Consider the following 14,456-nt stretch of genomic DNA (forward strand, 5'->3'; position numbering starts at 1 on the left):
GGACCATACTGAACAACACGGTTACCACATGTTCCTCTGTCAAAGCAAGAGCATACAGAATTACATTCCAGGATAGGGCCATTCAACTTTGATTCTAACAAATATCCCTGTTCAGAATAATTTCTTCCAAATCTTGAAATACATGAACAGGTACTCTCTGACTTACAAACTCCAATTTTACAATCACAGCCTGCAACAAGCTGTGATTCAAATTCTTCTAAATCAACTCCAGGACCAGGAATATTCCAAGGAGTGTACATCACAGCAGGCGAGAGATGCTGGTACTCGTCCACAAGATTATTCTCACACATTTATATTTCTTTTAGGATTAACTAAAAACGTTAAAATATTGTCCTGTAGTCCACTTTTCACGTCTCTGCAAATTTTCTTCCTATTGATCCACAAGAACTATCACTGGAAAGGAAAGGAAAGAAAAGTTAAACAATTGGTGATACAGGGAACAGCAGTTTTCAATCATACATGCATCAGAATACACAAGCGGGGTTACAATCTTTGTATCTATAAATCAATATAGTAACATATTTGAAGTACAAGAAAATAGATCAGAATGGAATCAACTAGAGAAACATAGATGAATACAAACATCACTTCTTACTTTCTTGCCCCAAAACTGCATCCAAGTATAATATGAGTATATTGAAATAGAAAACTAAAATTCTGGCTTTTAAAGAAAAAGAACCCATTCCAAGCAAAATTTGTTTAACCATTGAATTAGTGGAAAGAGAAAATATTTACTGTACTTATCTGGGCTATAAAATGCCTTATAGAAAGTAATCACAAAATACACACAAATTTTGACAGTTATAAAACAAAGACTGTGTACTGTATATAAAACCTTAGCAAGACCAATTGTATGCTACAGAAGTGAAGCATGGACAATAAGGAAAACTGATGCTAAAAGTTACCAGTAACAAAATGAAACACACAACACGAACAGCGGGATATACCCAATGGAATCATAACAGAAATGAAAAAAATATTGAAGGAATTCAAAATTAATTCAGCAGTACAATATATACATGACTATCAAGAAAGATGGAAAACTTGAAAAATGGTTACAGGAAGATTTCCAGAGATTTTTCATTTTACAATTTTGCTTTACGTTGCACCGATACAGATAGGTCTTATAGCGATGAAGAGAAATTCTCAAGTACTACCCTAAAGGAAGATGATCCATTGGTCATCCAATAAAAAGGTGAAAGAATGCTTTATATGATCATAACAGGCTATTGGGTCCAATTCATGAATGAATCATTATCTTTTTTTCCCCCTCCAGTCTAGGAAGCCAAGAATAATGGCCGAGAGGATTCGTCGTGCTGACCACGACACCTTGAAATCTGCATGCCTTCGGGCTGAGCAGCGGTCGCTTGGTAGGCCAAGGTCCTTCAAGGGCTGTAGTGCCATGGGGTTTGGTTTGGTTTTGGTTTTTTTTCCTACTGGCTTTACGTCGCACCGACACAGATAGGTCTTATGGCGACGATGGGAGAGGAAACGCCTAGGAGTTGGAAGGAAGCGGCCGTGGCCTTAATTAAGGTACAGCCCCAGCATTTGCCTGATGTGAAAATGGGAAACCACGGAAAACAATCTTCAGGGCTGCTGACAGTGGGATTCGAACCCACTATCTCCCGGATGCAAGCTCACAGCCGCGCGCCTCTATGCGCACGGCCAACTCCCCCGGTGTGATCATTATTATTATTTTTATTATTATTATTATCAAAATCACTGATTTTGGCCATCTAAGGACTATGAACATTAAAACAAGAATAATAGTTAACACCACCTCTCCAATACTTATCTTTCCTTATATTTAGGAAATAAACATAACAGGCGTTGTAAGATAGGACATGTTTCGCTTAACTGTTGTAAGCATCATCAGCCGAAATAAATCTTAGCCTAAAGTTAGGTCAGGGCCCCGAACCTAGAGTCCTTAAAATATATGGTACCCTAAGAATCAACATTTACATTTAGAAAATCAAATAGGCTTAAAACTAGTGTGAAAAAACATAGAATGTTACAACATGGCTAAGAGAAAAACACACAATCGTGTTGAAACAGAGGATAAAAACAGAAAGTACAATACAGAACTGGTAGTGAAATAATTAAAATCATTAGGATATCATTGCTACCAGTCAGTTAATCAATCAGAAATGTTCAAACATAAAACGAGTGAAAATATATAAGCGTGTTCATCATGGCTAAGTGAAAAAACCACTTAATCGTGTTGCCAGAGGTTAAAAACATAAGGTACAACACAGAACTGGCAGTGTAATAATCATACCCATTGCTACCAGTCAGTTAATAAGAATGTTCAAACATAACAAACATGATGATTATATTCTTTTGAATGAAGAAATAATTGAATAATCTCACTCTTGTATAGATACACGAGTCGGGCAAGAGAAATCACATATTGTAGCAGACCACCGAAAGTAACCCTGTGCATTCATTTTGACCCTTCTTTTCTTGATTTCCAATAGTTCATCCTTTCACTTTGCTGTTTCCTATTCTCTTGTGTCCAGATGTTATTATCTTTTCCATCTCCTCCTCCCAGAACCCCTGAAATTTTGTATCAATCCTCTGAAAGTTATTCTGTCTTGTATCATTTCTTCTGTTATTCCAATCTCCGTCATATCTCTTTTTACTCCACGGATCAACATCTTGCTGTTGTAAATATGGTTGAACACTTGTTTTGTCAAACTGCTGTTATTCAGCCTCATTATGTGAGTGAAAGCTGGGTGGATTTAGGATATCTTATTCATAAGTTAGAAATAACAGATATGAAAGTAGCAAGAATGATCACTGGCACAAACAGGTGAGAACAATGACAGGAGGGTACCCAGAATGAGAGATGAAGGCTAAGTTAGGAAAGAACTTGACCGATAAAAGGTGTTTAGTAAATTCACAAAGGCTTGCAGAATGAATGCTGGAAGGCATAACAGTCTATAATGAAGATGTGTGTGTGTATGTATGTATGTATGTATGTATGTATGTATGTATGTATGTACAGTATGTATACAATTTTGAGTTTTATTTTGGGGGCCTCTGGTGCTCATTTACCAGCATTATTAGAATTATTATATTATTATTATTGCTGTTATGAGTGATATTTAAATTACTGTTATATAATTATTATCCAACAGTGGGGCTAGTCACTCAATTAGCTACAATAAACACCCAAACTCTGCATGAATTTTAATAGTACTATGTTTCAACTGTTGCAAATCCTTCATCAAATGTTAAAACAATAACTAAAATGGACACTCTTCATTGATAGTAGTCAAAAATGAAATAATTATTCACAGGGAACAAAAGAGAAAGAAAGTGTGTATAAAAGCAAGTCTATCACTACAGAGCTGTATCGATGCCAACATAATCCCTCCTCTTAGTTCAGATTCTGTCTTCACAGGTTATTTATGGCAGAGTTAATGTTTCAAGTTTCCTTACGATTCATAGCAAATGTTGTCCAAACTAGGAAAGGATAAAACCTAAATTAATCCTTTAATGCCAAAATGACCTTTTATCACCTGTTTTCTTTGAAATTCACCTAAATTACTTGAAATCCATCGTAGAACATAACTATGTAATATTAAGCTTGTACTGTTCAGGATTTTGTCGGCAGGTGCAGTGTTCATATGATCATGCTAGGTGGATGGGTTAGCATTGCAGACTATAGTATTTCTTCGATATGTATACATTTCACATCTTGGTATTGATAAATTATGAAGAAAATACACTAAAATAGACTGGAGATAAATAATTTATGATGGATATACACTAAATACATCAATAAATAATGCAACAAGATTAAGTATATGCTAATTGCTGTAATGTTTTACATACATACTTTATACATGATCTAATTCACAGAAATGACTTAATAGAATTAAATATTAAAAAATTGTGTGCTTTATAAGGAATGAAATAGAACAAAGCATGGAACCCAGAGACCAACACTTCATTTTCTGCAGTGGGTGTGAACAGTGCTGGAACATTCCTTTCCAGATTACCGGTAGGGTGCTATGAGGGGATCAATCCTGTCAAGGAATATGTCGTCACTGACACTACTCTGCTGTATGCTATACCTTGAGGCGACCTCTTCCTAATGGCACCATTTTAAATTTCTTGAGATGTGCCTGCACAGTATGGCGATTAAATTCTAGATGTGATGAATCACATCCATACCACTTTAGAAGGAACCAAGAATTGTAAACGGAAATATCCAGGAGCCCACCACCATTTCTTTCCGTGTAAACCTACTCTGTAGTACGACATATTCTAATCCATCCTGTCTATTCCGTCCACTTCACCACTGTAAGCTCCAAACAGCCAGTCACTTGACATAGTTTCCTTTTCTCTGCCTAGGAGTATTGCACTACCATAGAAACTGGTTCAACACCATGGCAAGTTGATGCTATGGTAACTACGGTGTTATCAGCCTAACAAACAGTACTTTTGCAGTCCAAATTCATCTCGTTTGAAGGCATGATCGGGCAGTCTTTGGCAATTCTATTTTCTCGAACTGCCCCTATAGCACCATATCCGAAAAATTTTAGACAAGCCAGAAATGACATTCTGGTAAAAATATTATTGAAACATAATCAAAATGGTAAGTGTGACATATCACCAGGTGCTGATCAAGCATCAGTACCATCGGAGCAGCACACTTTCCAAATTGTTCATAATCAGTATTACTATGAGGATTATTTTGTTGGTAAATATAAAAATTCACGAGATAGACTGCAGAAGTGTTCGAACACCTAACCTTAGACCCAAAGTGGATGGGCTTTCCATGGATAAATATCTTGCAGCAGTTCCTGGCGTGATATTCCATCACAATTCATCAAAATCTAGAGCCTATCCCTATTAAAGGAAATACAGGACTATGAAAATGTATTCAAGATAACCCGTCGTAATTTGTGTAAATGTCCAACTCATTGGCTGAATGGTCAACGTACTGGCCTTCGGTTCATAGGGCCCCGGGTTCGATTTCCGGCCGGGTCAGGGATTTTAACCTCCACTGGTTAATTCCAATGGCCCGGGGGCTGGGTGTTTGTGCTGTCCCCAACATTCCTGCAACTCACACACCACACATAACACTATCCTCTACCACAATAACACGCAGTTACCTACACATGGCAGATGCCGCCCACTCTCACTGGAGGGTCTGCCTTACAAGGGCTGCACTCGGCTAGAAATAGCCACACGAAATTACATTTGTGTAAATGTACAATAGATGATCTTAAATCAAACAAAGTTTATTTTCTTTCTTTTTTACAATTTGCTTTACAGCATACCGACACAGATAGGTCTTATGGCAACAATGGGATAAGAAAGGCCTAGGAATGGGAAGGAAGCAGCTGTGGCGTTAAGGTACAGCCCAAGCATTACCTGGTGTGAAAATGGGAGACCATGGAAAACCATCTTCAGGGCTGCAGACAGTGGGGTTCGAACCCACTATCTCGCAGATGCAAGCTCTCAGCTGCGCGCCTATAAATGCATCGCCAACTTACCGAGTAAACAAAGTTTCATTTCTTCAATAACAATTGCTGTATGATAGTATTTATGACAGGTAGCATAACCTCTAATATCAACCAAATATAAACGCATGTACAAGTGTATAGTTAACACAAGCACCTGATGTAATCATATGACCAGTGTTTTAAGTGCCTATAAGAGAACATTTGCAATTTTATGTAAATTCACTGCATCGTAATATGAACATACATCATTTTTGAATTCTTTAAGCTTATGAGCTGTGTAATCTAAACAAACATTTGTGAAATATCAAACTTACTTGAAGCGCACTGCCGTGATTTAGGCATTCTAACTATGCCATCACATAAAAGTGCATCAGATCCATGAGTCAATAAATATTACATACTTATATGCTCACAAACAGTTGCCTCAAGTTTCTTTAATTGATCTATACAGTCAGCAATCAATTCCAGGGCTATAAGAAATATTGCAAGCCACTAAACGAAACAACGCAGGCTGTAATCATATGGGCATGCTAGGCATTAAAGAGTTAACTTAAAACAAATTCAGAGAGAAGAGAATAAAATATGCAAAATTTGTACAACCCTTCTGGGAAATACAATTAACCTGAATACACATGCAGCTATAGAAAAACAATCTTCTGGTAGCTACACAAAATAAAATTTTAACATGATAAAGTATTCATGGTTTACATGAAATGTGTTTCACTAGTCTGTTTTTAAATAACAAATTAAACTTCTTACCTGAAATCTGGACTGTATACTGGATTTCAGATCACTAAGAGTGGGTAGTGAGCGAGGCATTGGCAGGAAGCGACTGCAACCCCAGATAACGAGTCCGATAAGCGAAGCCTTCACACCAAATCGAAGTACTTTACTACTCAGGGATGGGGGAGGAATGCGCATGATGGGTGGTATGTCTTCAGAGGAAACTTTTCCCCAACGTTGTACAATACCTGGTACGTGACCAATTCCAACGACACCAACAACTCGAGATGGTTCCAAACCTCATGGAAAAACAGACACCAGCATATAAATTCAGTAACAGTATTTAAGAAATACACATTTTCCCTCATTCACTTATTATCTTATCAGCTATACAATAGAAAATATTATGAAAAATACTTTTGCAAATGTCAAGGCTGTGTACTGATGAAATAGTGAAGCTGTAGTTATAAAAGTCAGAATACATAAGGGTAGATGGGGACTAATACAACAAGAACATGTAAAATTGGGCAGGGAAATGGAACATTTAGCCCCAAGATTAAAATGCAGAAAATAACAATCATCAGGCATTTAATATTTTAAATATAACAGGGGATTATTACACAATTAACATAGCAAATATTTTAAAAATCAGCCACCTAAACCTTAACCCTCTCCCGTCCATAGTGTAGTAAAACGCTTGTACTTCCAGTCAGATTCGTAAATCACCTTTCGACGGAGGGGCGAATACAGCCGACTGTTACTAGCACGTGTGCTAAACACCATAGGTATTAGTTTCCTTTTAAAACGTGTGCAGGTTTAATACAAAATACAGAAGGCAGTGACAGATGGAAACAAACTTGTGTAGAAATATTTTATGTGATAGCGAGATTGAACATTTGGTGAACAATAATTCTGACTGTGAAAGTGTTAGTAGTGGCTTTTGTGCTATTAGTGAAGTGGGAAGTGAAAACGAAATTGATGACATAAGGGGAAATGACTACATATACATGTGTGATGACATAGGTTGTAGACCTAAATTTCAGTGGATAGATAAACTGCATCATTAGTTTTTGTACAACATAATTTTTTATTTGTTGTTGTTGTTGTTTTATTGTTTTTTATAAATGTCTGCATTTTCAGGCTAAAAATAATTCATATTCTGGGAATAACATGCATTTAAATGTGGGTGGGAGAGGGTTAATTAACATGATCTCCCTCTTATAATATCCTCCTTAGATGATATACCATTAACAATATGTCCTCATTGTAGGAAGCAGACCTGATACGTTATCTCCAGAATTATTATTATAATTTTTTTTTTTTACAATCGGCTTTACATTGCACCAACACAGATAGATCTTATGGTAACGATGGGACAGGAATAGGCTAGAAGTGGCCTTGGCCTTGATAAAGGTACAGCCACAGGATTTGCCTGATGTTAAAATGGAAAACCATGGAAAACCATCTTCAGGGCTGCTGACAGTGGGGTTTGAACCCACTATCTCCCAAATGCAAGATCACAGCTTCGCACCCTTACTGCACAGCCAACTCACTGTCCAGAATTATAAATAGCTCCCTCAGCTAATTCTGTTCTATCTCCTCTGTCATAAATGTTTGTCCTGTAATAGAGACTTCAACATTGGAAATTAAAAAGAGATGTATATAGAAGCCAGGTGAGTGAAGTTTGAACAGTGAAAGTTGTGGACCAAGAATGTGTGCTAAGTGCATTGTTGTGATGAGGGAATCACAAATTTTTTTTTCTTCCAAAGTTTTGACACTTTCCTCCTTGCATTTTCTCCAAGTTGTAACAACATAACCTAATTAATAGTTTTAATAGTTTATCCAGTGATACAAATTCATGACAGATAATGCTGTGAATGTAATAATAAACCAACAATATATGCGTGTGTGTGGGGGTAACATTTTCGCATTTTATCTGATCTGAAAACTTTCTTGGGTTTAGGAGACTTTTCCCACCTACTGTGATGATTAAACTTTGGTTTTAGCATTGTACAGTGGAACCTGCCCACAAATGAACTTTTGTTTCTGTGGTCATACAGTACAACATAGTAATTATAGTTGGAAAGATGGAAGTTTATGAAATTTTAAAGGCGAATAGTAAGGTTAAATGTGATGGTTCAGTGGAAATGGTTTAATGAAAGAAAATTTAAAAAATACAGTAAATGAAAAGATAAACAAAATTGTGTGGAATTGGTTTGTTTGTGCAAGATTGAAGAAGTTTGGAATTTGCAGACTTATGCTTTAACAGAAAGCAAAAGATCTAATGTAGTAATCCTTTAAATTTTGTATAAGAATGGAGCAGGATCTAGCAGCGGGTCTTTAGCTGGCACTCAATACCAGTAGTTATAGAAGTGCTTGAATAGGGTACCAGAAGTTCTAAAACCTGAAAATCTATGGCAGTATGGACCAGATGATATAGATGTTGATTCCCATAGGGAACCTGAAATATTTGTCCCGAATGAGCAAATTTATAATACTAATACAAATGGTCCGTTATTGGACATTATAAATTTTCCAGCTAACTCATTCCTGGTTGCCCGCGTTTCGCTGGGCTCATCAGTTTGTAAATAGCACACCCACCAAGACGCATGGCTAGTGCATAGCGTGGAGGCCACTGCGTAGGCTACTTGGAGCCACTGGCAGTGCCAATGCACTATGAGAGACTTCGTCTCATTACCAAAAATTGATGCCTGCCTGGCCAACAGATGATTCATTTATAGTATTATAAATTTACTCATTTGGGACAAATATTTCAGGTTCCCTATGGGAATCAACATCTATATCATCTGATGGCCAAGCACACATCAATTTCTGGTAATGAGACAGTCTCTTGTAGTGCATTGGCACTGTCGATGGCTCCAAGTAGCCTACGCAGTGGCCTCCATGGTATACACTAGCCATGCGTCATGGTGGGTGTGCTTTTTACCAACTGATGAGCCCAGCGAAACACTGGCAACCAGGAATGAGTTAGCTGGAAAATTTATAATGTCCAATAACTGACCATTTATATTGGTATGGACCAGCTCTTAAAATACCAATCCTAAGCTGTATAAAAATATTATAAATTTACAGAATCAGTCAGGTAATAGAAAATCATCTCATACGATACACCTAATAATGGGCGAGACTATAATATTGAAGATAGACATTTCTTTCTGCTGCATGTTACAAAGGACTATAAAGAAAAATGTGCTTCAGGAATGAGCTAGTTTGACGTTAACCACTGTTGTCCGTTTGTACCAAACCAAGTTAAATGTTAATTGGTAATAGTAAATACAATACCTTGCTGCTTAGCACTGAAACAAAGATTTAATATATGTTTTATGTTAATGAGACTCGTTTCTAGAATTAGGTTACTTCTGAAACAGAATCTCGATTGCAATAGCAGTAAGTACTGTGACTTGTTAGGAATCAATGTATGGGGTCCTGAAAGAAGAAGCAAAATGAGATTACTAAAGTGGTTAAAACAAAATAAATGAGGTGATCTGGTGAAGGTGAAAGTAATATTGCAAAAATTTCAAATAAAGATATGATAGTGCCAAAAGTGCAGTGAAAAGACCCACCGCAGTGGAAAGTGCCGTAAGTACCTCAGAAAGCTCTGCAATAAATTGTGAAATGGGTTAATTCAATGACACCACCCTTTTGCCTCCTTGTTGGACTTCAGATCAGTGGAATTATTTTAGTGCTGAGAATCCACGGATAATTATTAACTCTCTTGGTGCCAGGCGGTAGTGCGAGCAACCGCCCTTTAAATTGCCAGAACCGATCTGGTCGGCCGTTAATAATCCAGTCGGAAGTTGCCAGAGCCGATTACATCGGCCGGCTTAAAATTCTGTGATATACATAATTTTGAGGCAACCTATAGTGACGTGCATACTTTTGTTACAACCTGTAGTAAAGGGGCTACACATTATTGTGTGCCTGGCCTTGCTTTGGCAGTTCTAAGAGGGTGTTATACCTTTCACAAGAGTCGTTTCCTGTGTTTACAAATACCGCTAACCGGTCAGTAAGAGATTGCTCCTTGCAGTGAGTGGATTTGTGACAGAAAAATGGCATGTTGTTCATGTGATAATTTTTCAGCAGGTATTGATGACAATAAATTAATGTAGTATTTAGAACAGTGCAAAGTTAACGCGGATGATTTATGGGATAGCGATAGGGAATTTAGTTCATAGAGTAGCGATGAAATTATACCGGACACGTCCGTGCAATCTCCGCAGCTAAAGAAGGGACGTTTAATTGTGTCTAACAGCACTAAAGCTACTCTGAATATGGTGGTAGATGAAACTAGTGATAACGAATATGATGATGATGTCTCTGGAGAACATTTTGTAGAAATTTGTCCCAATGAACCCGACAACATTTCTCAATCTCCTGTCTCCTTCAAGGAAGTTCTTGGACCTAAATATGCCCTGCCGTCTGATTCTCCGCCCGTATCACACTTCAATTTACTTTTCACTTACTCTCTGCTAAACCTTATAGTCACATATAGTCCTCTATCATTATCTAAATGCCGGTCTCCGCGGGCCAACTTTAGCGTGCCTGCCTCTCACCCGGAGGTCATGGGTTCGATTCCCGCCCAGGTCAAGAATTTTCGCCTGGTCCTGAGGGTTGGTTCGAGGTTCACTCAATCTAAGTGACCCTACGTGATTGCAATTGAGGAGATATCTGAGGGTGAGAGGGCGACCCCGGTCTGGAAAACCAAGAATAATTACTGAGAGGATCCGTCTCACTGACCATGATTCACCTCGTAAACTGCAGGTACCGAACTGAGCAGCGGCCGCTTAGTAGGTCAAAACAAATCACGGCTTTAGTGCCATACATTTCTTAATTTTGTAAATTCTGTTGTATTGTAAAGTTATTTTTCTAATATACACTACAACCGAAATCGAGAACCTATTTTTTCTGAAAACAAAAAAAAACTATAATATCAACTACTATTTTTTACTTATTTAATAATTCAGAATTATTTTAATACTATGTTGTCCGCACGTAGAAAATTTGTCGTCAGTATTTGCCAAACACCGATACATACACGCAAATTCTATCGGTGAGTAAAATTGTCTTGTTTTTATTAGTGACATATGTTTGAATTTTTATTTTTTACGTTTTTATTTTTCTCATTCAAATTAGTTATTCTATAGAATTGTATTTAGAAATACATTATACATAATTACGTATATTCTTTTGTATCGTAAATTATTTCTTCAAAGTAGATATTGAGAGAGAAAGTGCGAAAATATTTTTCTCTTCCTAAAGATAAACGTTATCGACAACTATAAATCAACAATAAAACGTCTTTGACTCTTTATATCATTCCAAACCAGTTTCTTATTCTACGTAGTCGATATGTAGAAAATTTCATGCCGGTATTTGCTATACACCGGTAGATATACGCGAATTTTAAAATACATGTATTTCCACTGAAAACGGCCTGGCACTTTACAGTAGTAGAGCTGAGGCGGAGCTCTGGCCTCTTCCAGCTGATGGGGAGCGGCCGACCAGATCGGCTCTTGGCTCCAAGAGGGTTAATAAAGGCAACTTAGGATATATGTTCAGAAGCAAATTTTATTCCTAACAAGCCGCAGGGACTTCACATTTCGCACGAATGGGTGCAGGGAAAAATAAATTGCTATGGAAGTGAAATAAGCTCAACAAAAGAGTTTGAGGGGGAAAAAAAATGTGAAAATTAAGTAAATCACACGTATCTGCATCAGAAATAGTAGAATTAAGCAAAACGCAATACTTAGAACAAGAAGTTATAAAAATACAACAAGAAGTTGAAACCACTGCCATGTTTTTTAAAAAGTTCACAAAGTTGCAAAATATGAGAGACTTTATACTGATATGCCAGTTGATTTAGATCTCCAATTTCTTAATGGGCTCGATATGGGAAGAATCCTTCACACAAATTTCTCTTGTACTAATATAACATATCGTATTTCTAAAAGTATGCATGAAAGGACCGTGAAACATATTGAAAAAACAAACGGAAAATAAGTACATTAATAGATGAATCTACCACACTAAGCAAAAAGCAGAAATTAGTCGTGTGTTTAAAATTTTCTATGGACGACACTGACAGTTGCCAAACTATGCTTTTACATCTGATTGAAGTAATGAGTGGAACAGCTTCTAGTATTACTACTGCCCTTCTTAAAACACTCAAAACTTCTTTTAAATGAGTGAAGAATATTTGATTAAAGGGGCCTAACAACTAGGTCATCAGCCCCTAATGTTATGAGGTGTAACGAAATGCAAATTAAAACTTTGAAATGTATCCACTGACTAGAATCTAAAACGAATGTCGATGAGAACATGATCGTGAAACAAAAACAATTAGTGGATCCAATTAACAATGTCGTAATTACCGGGATGATGCTATTATCTAAAGGGGTCCAAAATCCAGGTCAGCAGCCCCTCACAATGGTACTAATCACTAGTAAAACAGAACCATGATGTTCCTCCTATAGTGGTATTAATCACAGGTAATGTAGACTCATGGTGTTTCTTGCATGGTGGTACTAATCACAGGTGATGTAAATCCATGTTATGTCACACACAATGGCACCATTCGCAGATAACACAATCCCATGGTATTAACATAAAGAAATAAATGAACTGGATTAAAGCCACTATATATATATTTATTAATAATAAAGCCAAGCTTTCAACTCCGCCATTGTCCGGTCCCAAGTCCGGAATGAGAAAGGAGGAGGGTTTGCTGGTCTGGCACCCAGCTGTAAAATTGCCAACGCCGAGTGTTGGGCGGCGGGAAATAACCTGACTCCCTAAGGGGGCCAACGGCTTCGGGCGAATGAGCCCCTTTGGGTGGGGTGATGGTCCCCACAGTGGAGGAAATGCCACTGGAATCCATTATGCAGCGTCTGTTCTCCAGGTTAGGGGCGGCTGCACAAGGCGTCTGTACTCCAGAGGAGCGGCCTCATTATCACCTCACTGGATCACATCCAGAGTTGTAATTCGGGACCTAGTCCCACACAGGTGACACCTTGACAGTCAACCATGGAAGGTCTTTTAAGGAATACTCCACCGGCTGAACCAAGAGTTCAGAGAAGGCAGCATTCGGATACGGTGGGCTGCCACCTGAAAGATACCGTGAAGTCGGAGGCACGGAAATACCCCAGTACTACATACACGAATGAGACAAAATCAAGAATCAAACCAAAGCAGATAACATACTTCTCTACACACAACATAAACTCACTCATGCAAACCGGTAAACTAAAAGTGATCACCGACATAATGGACCAACACAAAATTCTTATCATGGGATTACAGGAAATTAGAAACACTGACCAGGATGCCTTGGAATCTCAAGGGTACAGACTTTATAAAGGTATACCCGGGAAGAGAGTGATGAAGAATGTCCCACAATTTGGAACAGGATTTTTGGTCAGCCTTAAAATAATAAACTCAGTCCAAGAATTCAGATCACAGTCTCCACGACTCTCAACGCTCACCTTAAAGGCATCTAATAAAATCTATACTATAATAAATGCCCATGCTCCCACTAATGATAAAAACAACTCCTCAAAAGACCAGGAGGAAACAGGAGAATTTTGGGACCTATTGGACCAGACCATAGATAACATCCCCAAACACCATATAAAATTATTAATAGGCGACTTCAACGCTCAACTAGGCAGAGAAAGAAAATACCGTGACATCATCGGAAAATGGCCAGCACACAAGAAAACAAATAAAAATGGAGAGAGACTAGTTGACCTGTGTAGAAACCATAATTTAATCTCAAAATCTACATGTTTTAAGAGGAAACCTCAAAAACTCAAAACATGGAAACACCCTGACTACACTAAAGGAGAATGGCAACTGGACCACGTCTGCATGGACAAATACCACCACAAAGAGATCTATAACGTCAAAGTCCTCCGAGGAATAGACACAGGTTCAGATCACTACGTAGTTAAAATTAAAATTAAACTCACTCCCCAGAGGAGACAACAAAAGCAAGCCCTTAAAACTAAAAGAAAAATAGATCCTACCCAGCTAATCAACAACAAAAATTACCAGAAAGCAACTGAAAAAATAAAAATCACAGACAAACTTGAAGACTTAGTACACAACCTTAAACAAATTGCAGAAGACCTAGCTCCAATTAAACCACGTAAAAAACACCAATGGTGGAACAGTGAATGTGATGAAACAGTGGAGAAAAGACATCAGGCATGG

The 14,456-nt window shown here is 37.7% G+C and overlaps 1 protein-coding gene across 2 annotated transcripts in view; it reads right to left on the bottom strand.

Annotated features, from left to right (window-relative positions):
- Positions 1 to 278: 278 nt before the first annotated feature.
- LOC136857731 (traB domain-containing protein) overlaps positions 279 to 14,456 on the bottom strand; it is a 120,825-nt gene continuing 106,647 nt past the window's right edge. For both annotated transcript variants that reach the window (XM_067136611.2, XM_067136612.2), the window contains exons 8-9: positions 6,261 to 6,523; positions 279 to 414 (exon numbers count right to left, since the gene is read on the bottom strand). In XM_067136611.2, the coding sequence (XP_066992712.2) occupies positions 412 to 414; positions 6,261 to 6,523 (266 nt within the window). In that variant the 3' untranslated portion in view covers positions 279 to 411. The remainder of the gene's footprint in view (positions 415 to 6,260; positions 6,524 to 14,456) is intronic.

Source organism: Anabrus simplex, chromosome 1 (assembly GCF_040414725.1).
Source record: "Anabrus simplex isolate iqAnaSimp1 chromosome 1, ASM4041472v1, whole genome shotgun sequence".
Classification (NCBI taxonomy): Eukaryota; Metazoa; Arthropoda; class Insecta; order Orthoptera; family Tettigoniidae; genus Anabrus; species Anabrus simplex.